The following is a 15,396-nucleotide window of genomic DNA, read 5'->3' as shown; positions in this document are numbered from 1 at the left end:
AAATCGTATTTAAATGCTACTTATTTGAATTTTTATTAGATTTGAAATTCCATTTCTTTGTTTTAATTTACAATTTATATTATTTATATTATTTTTAAGAACATAACCTCTTGAACATGAAGAAGAAATTGAAGGTTTATGAACTATAATGTGCTAGCAAGGGGAACATGCGATTAATTCGTAAAAAAGACTTTTTCATTCTACTCATGATTATGAGAAAAGGGTTCAATGTTTAGCATTTATTGAAACTTCTTTGTTAACACCATAAACTGGATAGAGCATGTGAAAACGCGTCCAAGGCTTATATAGCTTGAGAAGGATTTTTTTTTCTTTATTTTAATTGCAAAATCATTGTAGTTTCGGTGCTTTGAGTTTGGGAAATTAAAACCCGCACAATTCAGAAGGTAAAGAGAAGTTTGAATTCAAGTGATTAGAAAATAATTAATTTTTAGAAGGCGAATAAATTATAACATATATATTAGAAGATAAGTGTCGATGTAAAATTAAATAAAATCCGGAGTACAGTGACACATACCAATAGAGTTTATCTAGCTAGCGACTCAAAATAATTTTGTGCCTTTGTCCTACAATTATCAAAATCCGCCACTGAGCGTGTCACATGATAAAGAAAAATACTGTTGTTTATTATATAGCTTATGCACGAAGTCTGGTTTGAAAAATTTGATTAAAATCATTATTGTTATAGTGGAATTTGACAAATTGAAACTCTTCTATCATTCGAAATTCTTAAGTCTCTAGGATTTAATATTAATATAATATTGTCTGTACTCCGGATTTGTTTTAATTAGTTTGTACTGAAGACTGAAAATTGTAGTGTTCTTTTATATTTCTGGATTGTTTTCTTTCGTTAAATACGCTCTCGTATAATGGCATAAGTGATCATCATGGGAAAAACATTTTTGGCTCTTAATGAACTCGAGAATCCAATAAAAAACAGTCGTATAATATTTTTCGAGTTTTGAAATTTTTAAAATTTGAGTTTAATATATTGAAAAGTTTATTAAAATCGTATTTTAAAATTGTTAAAATTTTAGCAATAAATATTATTTTATTTATTAAAATTCAGTACTGCTTATTTGTTGATTTTATACTATTTATTAAAACTGTTCATTACAAGGATTAAATCTTTCCATGCTAAAAACGTTAAAAAGTTGCCGTTTTCTCTTTTTGTATTTATTTTTAAATAAAGCTTTACTTAACCTAAATATTTGATTAAATCGAATTTTATTATGATGCTGTCAGCATCAAATCAGACGAATGTCCCTGATATTTTTTATTATTTTACATAGCTTTTGCTGTATTAATTATTTACTTTGATTTGATTGACTAAAGGCATGCACTTATTCGAATTAAAATCAAGAGCCGTTTAAATTTTAGAATATAATTGGATTTTATTTTCATGTTTTCTAAATCGCCTACTGATCAGATTAGTTTGTTCATAATGTTTTCGGCAGGTGACTAACTGATTTACACATCAATAGCTTTGGCAATCTTCATATAAAGAAAGCTTAAAATAGGTTAACAATTATAATTTTTAACGCTTTTTTTAAAGTTGCTTTCAAATTTGAATTTTAAACATTTTATAAATCAAGTTTCGTGAAAGTGACCATCAATTAAATGCTGTTTCAATATTACAAAATTATTCGGTAATAATTTTTCTAAACAAGATGAAAATGAAATAATACTTAAACTGAAAATGATAAATGATGTATCAAAGTCACAATCTTTCATTCAGAAACACTTGAATTAGCGAGTCTATAAATACTGTGAATGATTACTAATAAATTTTTATTCAGCATCAAGCAAACATTTTTTTTTTTTTTGGAAAAAATATTTTAAAAAAATCAATGCACTAATTCTTATTCTATGGGAATAAAAACTGAAAGTGGGTAAAAAGATATAAACTAATTAAAGAACCAAACTAAAAATCTTTGTTATATCAACAAAAAAGTAATATCTTATACAAGAAAATAACTAATTCTGTTAGCATCATGAAATGATTTTGATGATACTTATAAAAAGAAGCATTAAATATTTGTTTCGGCTAATTTGTCATTTAAAATAAAATGTTGCTTTAAAAAATTAAATTCCGGTATACGAACTAAATCTTTATATTAATTCAGTTTGGTAAAGACCATTTTAAAGATGGATAGTCGATTATTTAAATGATATTTCCTACTATACAAGGAATTTTCTTTCTTTAATTTAGAAAATAACATTATTTGTCAAACAATTTACCGCGCTGCATGGCAAAATCGGGCGTTTTGGGCTTTAAAACTAGAATCGGCTTTTTAAGGCTATGCGATGCAGTCCACTTATAAATGATGCTTAAATTATATTTGCTATTAATTCTTTTACTACTATGCTATTAAGCTACATTTGCAACTATGCAGCCTTATTGTCTGCATGATTTTCAAATTAAGAGTTACTGAAAAATGATGGCCAGGAAACACAATAAAACTATAGTATAAAGCACGGATTCTTGAATTTTTTAAAATTTTATTTATGGCCCTTTGATAGTTACAGAAACTCATTTAATACTAGTTCTCGAAATTTTTTTAATAAAATGGTTTAAAGGAGATATCTTAGATATCCTTGATTATCCAAAGTTATCCAACAATAAGACAAGTTAACAAAGTTCACGTGACCCAAATACATCACTTGTGTCGAACTTTAAATGTAAATTTGAATTTTGGTAAGATGACGAGAACCAAGTCGGCCAGTTATTCTCCAAACTTCCTAAGCACGTCCGGCCCGAGGGAGTTAGGGGGTTATCCGACTTTCTAAAGCCGCGTTCCTACGTCCTGTGCATCTGCAAACATGGCATACATTTACCTTTTTCCCCTCACTTGCGGTTTTCCGGGGTTCTTTGATGTTTGTCCAGTTTACCAACAATTTGTGGGGAAACTCCTGATCGCGTCCACAGACATCAAAGAACCCCGAAAAACCACAAGAGAGGGGAAACAGGGAAAAGTGTGCCATGTCTGCAGACGCACGGGCCGTAGGAACGCGGTTTAAGAGTCACACATCTATGGTTGATTTTGGGGTGTTTTTTTTTAAATCCGAACTTATATAAATTTGAATCTTTTTACTCGACTTTTGGACATATTACAGTTTGCAATCTAAGGCAAGTTGATTTAGCGAATAGCGATCGAAAATAATAAAAAATATGTGAAATCGTTTTACTTCCTTGGACATTTATCCATCGGATCTGAATTTAACAAACGTTTTACTTCCTTGGACGTTTATCCATCGGATCTGAATTTAACAATTAAATTAGGATGGTATAAACAACGAATTTGCGACGAAACATGTGATACAACAGTTACATATTCTAAGAATTCGTATATCAAGTTGTATTTTGTTCGTTTATAAAACAATCACTTTTGTTTTTTAATTTATTAAAGTTTTTTGCGAATGGAATACTTACTTTGCGCTTATTAACCACGCTACGCCACTTAATTCTTACAGAGAAAATCACGAAAAATCTTTTGACATATTTCTTGCAGAATTTATGATATATTTTGTGATTTTTCTTTTGCATAAAATTCCGCCCTCTACACTTTTTCGAGCACCTTAACAGATTTTAGATTAACCATAAGATATATACTAAAGCCTTTTACTTTAGGCTTTTTCTTACCAAATTTTTTAAAAATAAATGTTTAATAGAGAAATGTTTTAAAAAAAAATACACTGCCGAGTGGAGGGAGTAATGATTTCGGTTTTGAATTCATCGGGTTGTACGGAAAATATCCCGTTCTTTGGAATACAAAGCACCTTGAAATAACTCGCAGTGGCGTAGCAAGGGTAAACGGCATCCGGGGTATTTATTTATTTGGCGCACTTTTCTGTCATAATTGTTGACTTAGAGAGTTCATCAGAAATTTAGTACTGCAGCAGATACAATTATTTCTTTCATTTTCACATTGTTTATAATTATTCACAAAGAATTAATACATAATTTTTCAAATATAAATGTAATGAAATGTTACGATATATTAAACTTGTACTGTACAATTTATTTTCAAAGGAAAGTTGGATCGATCTATTTACTTATACAGGAAAAAGGTTAACTTGTTTTCTTATGCCTATAAACAATGTATTTGTGTAAATATAAAAACCCTTTGGAAGAAACATTCTGTAGGAAAACGATATTCTGGATCCCATTAAACGGAAAGCTGTATCTCCTGATTTAAATTTAAAAAATTAAATTGAATGATATAATTAGTGCAACTAATTTAAGACTCAATTTTGAAACGACTTTTCAAAATTTCTTTTTGTTGTTTTCTTAAATTATTACTAATGCGAATTAAAATTTCATTTTACTTTGGAAAAAAAATAGACGAAAGCAGGGTTCTTGCCTATTAAGAAAAACCTTCATTGCCCATTGGTTGCAAAAATGTTTTCCCCCTCAAATGTTTATAACTTCTTATTCGAAAGAACTTCATGATTGTGCGGGATAATAATATACGCTGGAATTTATGGTAATGAAATTATGTTAATAGCAAATTCAGAATCGGCATTTGCAACAATGCGATTATAAATTAAATTATTATAAGAAGGATTTATTATTTGATTTAAAAATTGTTTTATTTCTAAAAAAGTACATAAATGTAGTAGAATGAATAAGATGTCCATTATTTGAATCAAAAATCTCGTTTCCTTTTATTATCACAGTTTAGCTTGACAGATTTTAGATCGAAGCTCTTATTGGATTTATTTTTTTTATTTCAAAGAATGCTCATTCAAAACATTCTTTTCTGCATTATTTTAATATTTTATTTGCTAGTAGCTAATTTTATATACATGAAATTTACTCCAGTAACAACCCGTTCCAAACTTCTCTAGAAATCTCGTTTAAAACATATCCAGCACTTAACACAGAACCAATTTGCTAGAATCTTTGCACAAATATTAAACATTTGAATAGCATTAAAAATTATTTCTAAAAGTAAATAAATGTTCTTCTGTTTTCTAAAATCTAATTTCTGATGGGGAGCAAAAAAAATTCGTACAATAAAAATTAAGTTTATTTTTATTAAATTTGTTTTCCTGTTTAACCGGGCGGAGGCAAAACTAACTTTTTCTTTTGCTTTTAACTTTAGAATTTATCTGATTTTTACTTGTCTGTATTTACCACAGTTTCGACGATCTCCCACTTATTATGATTGTATATTTGATATGGAAGAGCTGCATTTGGTTTCTTGCGCAAGAGAAAAACAGTGAAACACTACTAAATCAGTGTTAAATTAGATAAATAATAGTTTGATCTCACCCCTTTCTCTATGAAATCTTTTTACATGATACCAATGAATAACATTTTATGTTATGGCGCTGTGCTGACTCAAAAGAGGAATTACTCAGAGTGTTGCTGGATGTCGCTTATGTGTCTCATGTACTTGAAAATAATACCTATGCCGAAGAAAGCTCCCTTAATGTTGGGGGGGGGGGCGTGGACTCGGACGTGGCGATTCGAAGGTCACGATTCAGAGTAGTAGCTCAAAGCATCGGAGGAAGCGGCTTACAAGTTTTGACATGCCGACCACCAAAAAGATTCAGAAGGACACTCCGACTGTTGTTGCCATAACTGATACTTTCCAAAAACTGACGTAGCCCTAGGGGGAGGGAATTTATAAACAGACCACGGATTTTCTTTGGTCGACTTCTAAGAATGGGCTTAGTCTTTCCACTTCAATTTCTCCACTGGCAGCGAATTTTAATTAAATGTCCATGATTTTCTCAAAATAATGTATTTAAAAAAATTCTAAATAAATCTAGTTTGAAGGCAAAAAAAAAAAAAAATCTTTTGCTATATATATATATATATATATATATATATATATATAATATTTAAATGATCTGATGCCTCAGTTTGGTTAGGATACTGTCGATTTCTTACTCATTTTTCTGACGAAAGAAAATTATTTAAACTTCACTTTATACCTTTTTCACGTATTTATAAATACTTCATATTAAAACGAAGAGACAAATTAAATTCTGAAAATGATATTATGAAGAATTCTACTCCCAACTTTTCTAAATATGGAATATAGCTACATTTATATGGCTAATGTATATAAATCAACCAGAAAAAAAAATAGTGAATAAAATTGTAAAATATATATGCTTTTTTTAATCTTTCTGGTTTTTGAAATTTTTAAAATGTTACCTAAATGATTATTTCTATTTCATTTTATTAATTTTTAGCTGCGACCAGGTGAGAAAATATCAGCATTTCGTTTGATTTTTAATTAATAATTTTAGTTGAAATTTTAAAAAGATAACTCCGAGGTGCATATTCTTATCTTTCAAGTTATATCTGGGCCAAATGTGGTAGTTCTGTTTTGTAAAGTGCCGACATACGCACATTCACCTCTATTAATAGGAATGTGTCTGAGTTGGTGTTCTACAGATAGACAGCCGATTTAGAGTTACCAAATTTAGGATTTATATTTTGAGTGGTGGGAACTTAAATTTCGGAGCCATTTTTTTAGAAATTTTAATTAATTAAAATTAAACGAAACTTTGAAGTTTTTTCATCTTAAATTCCGAAAACACTGCAACAAAAAAAAAGTTTTATATCATCTGAAAATTCAAAATTTTTTCCCCATCAATTATAACAATTTTTGCTCCGTATAATGTTTTGCTTCTTTGAATTTAAATTATTTTTATCATTGTTTAAAGGATATGGTTTCAGGAAAGCTTAAAGGAAAGCTGCTTAAATCTTTTTCATTGCTATTGCAAGTATTTTATTCCGGCTTTTTTTTTCCATTTTTGATTATCAAGTTACGAAGATTCGGCCTATTTTTTTCTTTGTTGGAGTTTCAGTGTAAGGCTTTCTTTTAATAGAAGATTTTGAAATATTGTTGTTTAAGATTTTACCTCAAAATCAAGTAATGGTGAAAAAATGCGGTTATTTTTAAACAATGCAACTCTTACCTGTAATATGGTTGGATGCATAACAATATTGATAGAAAATTAGGAAAATGCATAGCACAATAAACAATACGGTATAAGGCTGCTAAAAATAGTATTGTATATCAAAATTAAAGTTTAAAATATTTCATTGAAATTTTTAGCGATCATTCCTCCCTGCGAACTATCTTTCTTTCTTTCACCACAGAATATCCCTGAACTTGGAATCTTTGATTCCCTGTCGGTAGAAAGGATATACGTGGAAAGATTTATTAAGAAGAAAAAAAAAACTTTACATACGGTACACAAATAAATAAATAAATAAATAAAAATAACTATATACAGTACTATGATGATAATGGAAGTGTTCGGTGGGGAGTATGAGTTGAGGGATTCTGTTGAAGTTGATATTTTCTGGAGAAGGGCTTGATTGAGGTACGAGACGAAAATTTATTCAGTTCTTGGGTCTGGGGAGATCAATTCATCGTTGTCTTGCAGGAACCGCACAAGATTTCTAATTTTGACTTTGAACATCTTGTTTCCCATAACGTTAATTCACCAGATACGTTCGAGATCGTGGTGGGTTTGTTAAGATGGAAAGATGTGGTGAGAGGGCAGCTAGTGGCATAATGAAGGGCATCGCCAACTTTACCGCAACCACATTGATCCGATCCTTTAATATTAAATCTCTTAAAGTAGGAAGGGAAAAGGCCATGGTCAGTTGTAAAGATAATATCTAGCCTGTTCCAAGATGATGGGTTAAAGGAGACTTAGGAGATAAGTCGATGACTGTTTCTGCCAAATGAACCATTGTCCCATTCTTCTTGCCATCTCTATAGGCTCGATTTATTTAGTATACTTTTAAGATGGCTACTCGGAGCTGGATATTGAACGGGTGTACTTGTAGAAATGGTCTGTTTGCCTGAGGAATCTGCAGCCTCGTTGCCGTTATGGCCCATATGTGCTTTAACCCATCCTAACTGAATAGAATGTTGACGGAGTAAAATGGCTTGAATATCCTGTACAATTTGGCTTGAAGTGGAAAATGAGCAGATCGCTTTTAAACTGGACTCGCTATCGCTCCATATTTTAGCATTGCGATGGATTTTGCTTGTCCATTTACATACTTCCTTAATCACCAAAAGCTCGGCTGGAATGACAGAATTCTTTCCGTTCAGTTTGTCGAGCCACTGATGAGTGAGCTGGTCGGTTTGGGAGGCACAGAAGGCAAAGCCGATTTTTCCCTCGATTTCGGACCCACCTGTAAAAATGTCTTGTTTGTTGGTTGGAATTCTTGTTTCAAGGAAATTCTGCCTTCTAGAAGAAAGTCTGAAGGGAAGATTTTTGTATGGGAGCATTTCATCTCGAAGTTCTCAGGATGGAATGTTAAATTCTGGAAATGGCTAGGTAAGGGAAAACGACTTGCTTTTACATAGGTTGCTTCTGCTTGCACTTTAATGTGGAGTGGAAGAATTCCTTCGATAACTTGGAGTGCTGCCGTAGATGCTATGCGGAATGTTTCAGAAATACTCAGGAGACCTGCGAACTAACTAGAAAACAAAATTTAATTGGTAGTTAATTTTTTTTACTCTGCAGTTATGGAAATGCATGTAATCAACTGAAATGAAATTTTCACCCTTAGCTTGGCTGTAAAAGACATTAATTAAATCTTAATATTTCGAAAAATGAGTTTTTTTTGGTAATGTATCTAGAGATAAAAGTAAATGCTACATCCTTTCAGCTAAAAATCAAAATTAAATACCGATTGTGCGAAATTCTGTTTCATTGGAATTACTATATTGCACTTTGAAAAATATTTTAAAGTACATTGGGTTAGTTAGCATTAATATGTTCAGTGTCCAAGCATGTGGATTTTAATTTTTCTTTATATTAAACTGCTTTTTATAAGAATTGTCTATGCATTCATTTTATTTTCTTAATTTATTTCTTATTTAAAAAATTTAGCCTTTTTTTTTTTTTTCCTGTGAAAGTTTTCTGAATTTTTTTATATTATTTCCTTGAAAAATTTTAAACTCATGCTATCCGCTTTAATCATGACTTAATAGTTACTTTTTAAATTATTTAAGTATATACTTTCAGTTCCTTTATGTTCATATTCGTTTGTAAATTGTTCTCCAATTCATATTAGATTACTTGTCTGAATTTAACTATTTGTGTAATTATTGTATATTTACAATTTACGTACAATAGGTATGGAATCGTATTATTAGAACATTTATACAGATTTTATTTGGGTATAAGCATTTTGTAAATAATATATTGAAATAAATCTCTGTAAATCCACTAATTTCTTAATAAAATATATATAAAACTGCAGTATTTTTCTTACATTACTTTTGATTTGTCATGTGTAATTATAGTTTGTAATAAATGTATAATTAAATATATAAATTATGCAGAAATTATATGTAATGTGCAAATATTATGCATAATAAAAGAAAATCTTAATAAATTTAACACTGACTTTAATTCAATCAGATATAATCACGCAAAATTTTTTTTATTGCTGTTAAATCTCCCCCCCCCCCCAATTTCATTTTGTTAGCATTTTTGCCAATTTCAATGATTACGAAGGAATATAATTTTCAGTTTAAGCTACTAAGTTAATATCTTCTAATTAGAATGTCTTTTAGTTGGAGAATATTATAGAGGTTTTGCGCTCATACTTCCTTTTATTTGTTAAAATAATTCTGCCTTACTTGTAATACTTGCAGTTTAAAAATGGTGTGTAATAATATGATAGAAATCGGCCTATTAGGCCGTCGAACGACTACTGTAATGTCAGCAATATGTATAAGATAACTTTTACAATAAAGCAGCTTAATGAAAAGCGTGCATTGTCAAAGAATATATCTATAGGATGATGCAAAGTCAGTCAAACATCGTATAACAAAAAATTTTATTGCCAGTAACTAGATATATAAAACAAGTATGAAGTTTTTACAAAGGAGATGAAAGTGATTGCTTATCTCCAGGCAGTTATTCTCATCTACCTCAATAGGGATTTGCTGCACAGATTTTCTAAAATCAATATAATTTTTTAATTAATTGTTATAGCAGAATTTCCCAAAATCTATTGCTACATTTGGCTATCTTAATTTAAGCTGTATTAATTCAATACTTATTCGAGACTTTTTATTTGACTATTCGATTAAATCTTTTTTGAAACAGATGCCTGGATTTTATGCTTCAAAAATTTTGAAAGCTTTTTTTACCCATTAAAAAAAAAAAGCTTGTGAATTTAAGGGACATAATAAAGGTTTGTTATTTAATAATTCCAACTGACCGTTATTTTTACTTCAGCTCATTTATTAATTCTGATAGATGTTTTTATTAATCCGCATTATGAATCATTTTGTTTGCTTAATTAGACTAGGTAAAAATAATTAGAGGTTGATGCATTTATACCAAGTATGTTATCTTTTTGCTCTTTTGTTCTAGTCTACGAATAAAAATGCTTTTGTAGACAGATTACCACTCAACTCGGATTCGAATTTGAACTGAAAAGAAGTTGGGCAGTTATAGTTCCCGCTTCTACTCGAAAGCAGGAGTGTGAGCAAACAACTGCTCACATTTTGGTTTTTCATTGTAATTTCATTTCATTTATCTTGTAATCGTGTGTTATTTGTCGTCTGAAAGTTATAGCAGGATGGTAAGTTGTATTTATGATGCATTTTTTTTCTTTCCGCAATGATATCGATTACTTAAGAAAATATGTAACGTTACTACTGGTTCAGATGCTTTGTTTGAAACGCTGAATTTTTATTTTGATGCGATTGTCACATTTGTTATGACTATCTGCTTTCATATTTCATTAAAACTTTTATTGCTTCAAGCATCGCTTTTAAGGTGAATGCTATATGTTAATTTTTAGCATTGTTTATGTAATAGTGAGATTTCGTAGTGTGAAAGGCGTGTTTTAAAGAACTATTGGAGTTTTTTTAAAAATCGAAATATGTACATATTTTCTGACGGGAATTTTTATTTTTATACATAAACGTATATTGCAGGTTTTTTTTTTATGTAATATCAGTGTTCTGATTTATATGCAAGATTGATGTATACGACGAGAGGTTTTCACCAGACGCCATTCTCAAACTGTACTCCTCTCTTTTCGGTGCACTTGATGGAGTTGCCACATTTAGCGAATTCCAACCAGTTTGATATTTTTTATTAGTTGTGAAATAGGAACTTTTATATTCAAATAGATATGTCATAGTTGGTGAATATTTGCCTTAGACCTCAGCTAAATTTAGTTTCTAAGATTGCTAAGCTGTAATTTTGTCCCACTATCATGAGCTTAAAGGTTGATTGAAGTAACTGATATGTACATTAGTTAATATTTTTTTAATTAAAAAAGAATTACAATCATAGGGCTTCATAAATAGGAACTGGAACTTTGGTATGACTGTTAAACAAATACAGCAATGAAAAATACTATCAGCTATATCTATAATTTAGTTGCATTTATTGTATATGTGGTGTTTGTACATATACACAACATGGCTGTACGGGAAAACAGGGTACTTGGGCTTCAAATAGTACCAAGTTGTGATTTAAAAAAAAATTAAGTTGCCAGGTGTGTTAATTATTCTTAGTTTCTCATTATTTTAGTTTGGCAAGTTTTAATAAGTTTGTTTAGAATTTTTCTGCTTTGGTGAGAAATATTGTATCCAATTCTCCTGTTTTGCCCATCGCACATACAAAAATTTACATTTGATTACATAAAAAAAAAAGTAAAAGTGTTTTTCTATTCTTTGCATAGTTATATTTTAGTTTACAACAACTTTTGGCACATTAAAAAAAATGAAAATGTTTCGTTGCTTATGTTTTATTCATTATATAAACAATCTGAAAATAAAATATTTCATTGAATGTCGAATTTGAGTACGTTTATCTCATTTAAAGGGATCAAGATTAAAAAAAAACTTTTATAATTTTACTTTTATTCAGTCGTATGTGTTTTAGTAATTACATACATTTCATTTAAATTTTCTCACTATTTTAATGAATAAATGGTATTACTTGCACATTACAAAAATATTTGTACAATTGGATATTTTTCTTAAGGACATTTCAAAAATGCAGAAGAAAATCTTGGATTTAGATTTCATGTTGTGATTAAATTGTGCAAAAGGGAATAAACTTAATAGTAATGTTGTTCAGTTTGCTAATTATTTAAATTAATTGGATGTATGGCTGCAATATAGATTGTCCAGAGTATCTCCTATTGAGGAGGTTGAGGATTTATGATTTCGGAAAAAAATGCTATTCAATTACCAAAAATTTTCTTTGTCAAATATATTTTATTTAGTTTGTTTGTGACATCTCTACCTTCCCAAATCATAAGGTATAGTCCATCTCAGTATTGTTGGCGCTCGACGGTAGAGTCTAAAACACCGAATTAGCAGGAAATGGGGAGGGCCATAAAAGCAAGCCGCAAATCAAGGTTTCCATAGTTGGCGCATTAGCGGGGGGGATTTGTCTCAAGCATTCAGTTAATTTTTTTTTCAGCTTCTATGATACGATATTTGTGAAAATAAAAAGGCGTGGCGAATGAAATAATACTACGGTTATATGGCTGAATCAATCATTTATCTTATGATTTAATTAATTATCATATGATTAAGTTAATTCAGCATTACTATAATGAATCAAGATAGCTAGTATTTGCATATGTAGTTTCAGACTTTATATAGATTCCCAGGAACTTAGTGGGATGAGGGGTGACGCCGCTCCCCCTAGATTTGGCTTCAAATCGGTAATATTTTAAAGGAACTCGAACGTGATATTTTATTCTGCAATATTGCTGACATTGAGATAAATACGATTACATTGTTAAAAGAAAACAGTAAAATACTCGAGTATTCCGTGAAATACTCAACTACTTCCTGCCGAAAAGTAATTCAAGGTTTAAAAAAAAATGTGTTGCAACTTTATTGAAATAATTTAATCTAAAGAAAAAGCTGTTGCTTCTCTGATTTCTAGAAAAATCTTTATTGCCTTATATAATAAAATTCAATATTATTTAATCAAGTTTTACATTAGCCAGATGAAATTTCATATTATTACGCATTAGCTTTCAAACCAAATAATTTTTTCAGAGATATTTTTGTCTTAATTCTATCAAAAACAAAGAATTTCTAATTAGAATATTAACAATCTATAATATTTAAGCATCATAAGAACCGTCAATATAGAAAGTTATATATACTGAAAAACCAGGATGCAAATCATGCAAAAAAAAAAAAAAAAAAAAAACACCTCAAAGCTGATGAATGTTCAATTTTACGGTGTTCTAGTCGAAACACCAGTCGCTTCTGCTGCTCTTTTGATCCGTTGACAAAGTGGGATACTTAATTCGTTTTGAGAACATTCATTTTCAAAATACCTCAAAATATTCATAACTATTTTTCTTTCTTTGGAAACATAGCGATTCCCAGGCATTATGGCACTGATATTTAGATGGATTTAGATTAGAAATATAAGAAGTCGGAAAAGCACCAATAAACGCAAGGCACTCGCAAAGCCAATCGTAAAATCGTAAACAAATAATGACGCTTCACGAAGGAAACTTCTTTCGCCAATGCATGATTATAGAAACCTTGGCTCATCTTGTTTCCAACTGGTTTTGAAGTGGACTCGTCTGAAGTCGAACGCCAACAATCGTGAGGTGGACTATAACAGCCCTGTAGCCTGATAGAAGGCAACTATGTAAATAAAATGTTCCAGCTTTAATTTGTTAAGGACAATGTATATATTGTTTAGCTGTCAATGTTAGCATTAAAATTGTTAGTCTAATATAGAATAAAGGCATGTTCAGTGTGCTTATAAAGTTTTTGCTTAAAAAGTTTTGTATTTACAAGTAACTAAACTTATTAAAATTCTATTTTCATTTGTAAGATTTTTATATTTTCCATTTAAGTAATTTGCTTTCTTTTATAAGTCAACTTATTTATATAAATATTTGTTTGTTTTTTAGAGTGAGCATGATGCTAGAGTTGATACGAAGAGAATTTTTTCTGTCGGCGATTTAATTTGGGTAAAGCTTGGTAAATATCCTTTCTGGCCATGCATGGTTAGTTTTGATCCAATTCAAGGAGATTGTATTAGGTTGGATAAAGGTAATTTCATTTTTATATATACTTTTACATATTCTTTTTCTGAAATTTCAGCAAAGAATAGATTTTGCCCTTTTAGTGAAATTATTATTATATTACAAGATTTTTAAAAATTTTACGTTTCCCTAATTAGTGGAACCTTGCCGAACAAACATAATTCATTTCCAAATTTCACTTGAAACACTCATTCAGCAGCTCAATTTTTTCTCATAGGAATTCGTGTTAAATAGAACAATGCATTCCTTTTTGTAAATAATACTTCTGAAATAATTATAATTGCATAATTTATTGTCATAATGTGCTTTTTTTTTGTAAGAAAATTGCCTAAAGACATTAGTATTGAGTTGGGCTTCAAAATTTTACAAAAAGTGACTCATCTTTAATTTAAAATGAGCTTAGTTATAGTCTGTTAAAAATGGTGCTTTTCAATGTACATATCATGCTTTCAACATCTCCCTTATTATACTGGAAGGTTGTTGCTCTGATGGGGCCATTATGTCCTTCTCTGCTGACAACCTCATCTGCAACTTTTTACTTTGACACAGAATACAGCTCCATAAGCTGTTTGGTAGTTCTGACCATACCTTTCCTCCAGCTCATTGATGTTGTTGCTATCTACCTCTAGTCCTAAAATCTTGATTTGAGACTTAGTTTTGTCTATTGAAGTTTCACAAGCACTTATTTAAGCCCTTTGGAGTTACGTTCAACAACATTATCTGGCCACAGCTTCTTTCATGAGCACAGTCTGATATTCAAGATACAGGCCAATCCTGCATGTGACTCGCAATGCGTCTTTGTTGCTCGTTCTGCAAAAGTCACTTTTTTACATTTTAGTTTGCTATTATGCAAATCACTCACTATGGAAAGTGCACGTTATGCGAGATACATCTGTATATGTATTTAGATAGTTTAAAAGTGTCCAATTAGTGAAATCTGTATTCAAGGGCATCAGGGCTGCATGCCCAAACCTACCCCCTCTTCCCAAGAAATATGCTGTGTATGTAAATCTTGTGCATTAAATCTTGTCATGGGGCAAATATTCTAGTATTTTTAGGGCAGTGGGGGAGTAACATGGGAAATTTTTAAAAGGGTATTAGCTCAAGTATGCTTCTTTCTTGCGATTTGACCATGGTTTAAAATTTGAGGCATGCGATTTAAATACTGGTTATTAAACCTATTCATTGAGAGTATTGCTAAAAGCAAGAGTTGAAGGTCATTCTAGTGATAAATAAATTCTTAGTGATAGGTGTGCTATAACAACTGAATAAAGTCAATTATTCTGAAGGCATAAATTCCATGGGAATGAATGTTGAAAATC

General features: G+C 30.3%; 1 protein-coding gene across 9 annotated transcripts in view; it reads left to right on the top strand.

The window, feature by feature from the left end:
- LOC129958101 (histone-lysine N-methyltransferase NSD2-like) overlaps positions 1–15,396 on the top strand; it is a 175,610-nt gene that overhangs the window by 13,309 nt on the left and 146,905 nt on the right. For 8 of the 9 annotated variants that reach the window (XR_008783143.1, XR_008783144.1, XM_056070296.1 and 5 more), the window contains one exon: positions 13,940–14,081. Coding sequence is in view for 7 of the 9 variants with exons in the window: in XM_056070296.1 (XP_055926271.1) it covers positions 13,940–14,081 (142 nt within the window). In the remaining 2 variants the exon portion in view is untranslated. Of the gene's footprint in view, positions 1–10,475; positions 10,610–13,939; positions 14,082–15,396 lie in introns of those variants that run through there. The other variant, XM_056070298.1, reaches the window with a different exon arrangement.

The sequence above is a fragment of the Argiope bruennichi genome, chromosome X1 (genome assembly GCF_947563725.1).
Source record: "Argiope bruennichi chromosome X1, qqArgBrue1.1, whole genome shotgun sequence".
NCBI classification, from domain to species: domain Eukaryota; kingdom Metazoa; phylum Arthropoda; class Arachnida; order Araneae; family Araneidae; genus Argiope; species Argiope bruennichi.
This window is presented reverse-complemented; position numbering and strand designations above follow the sequence as displayed.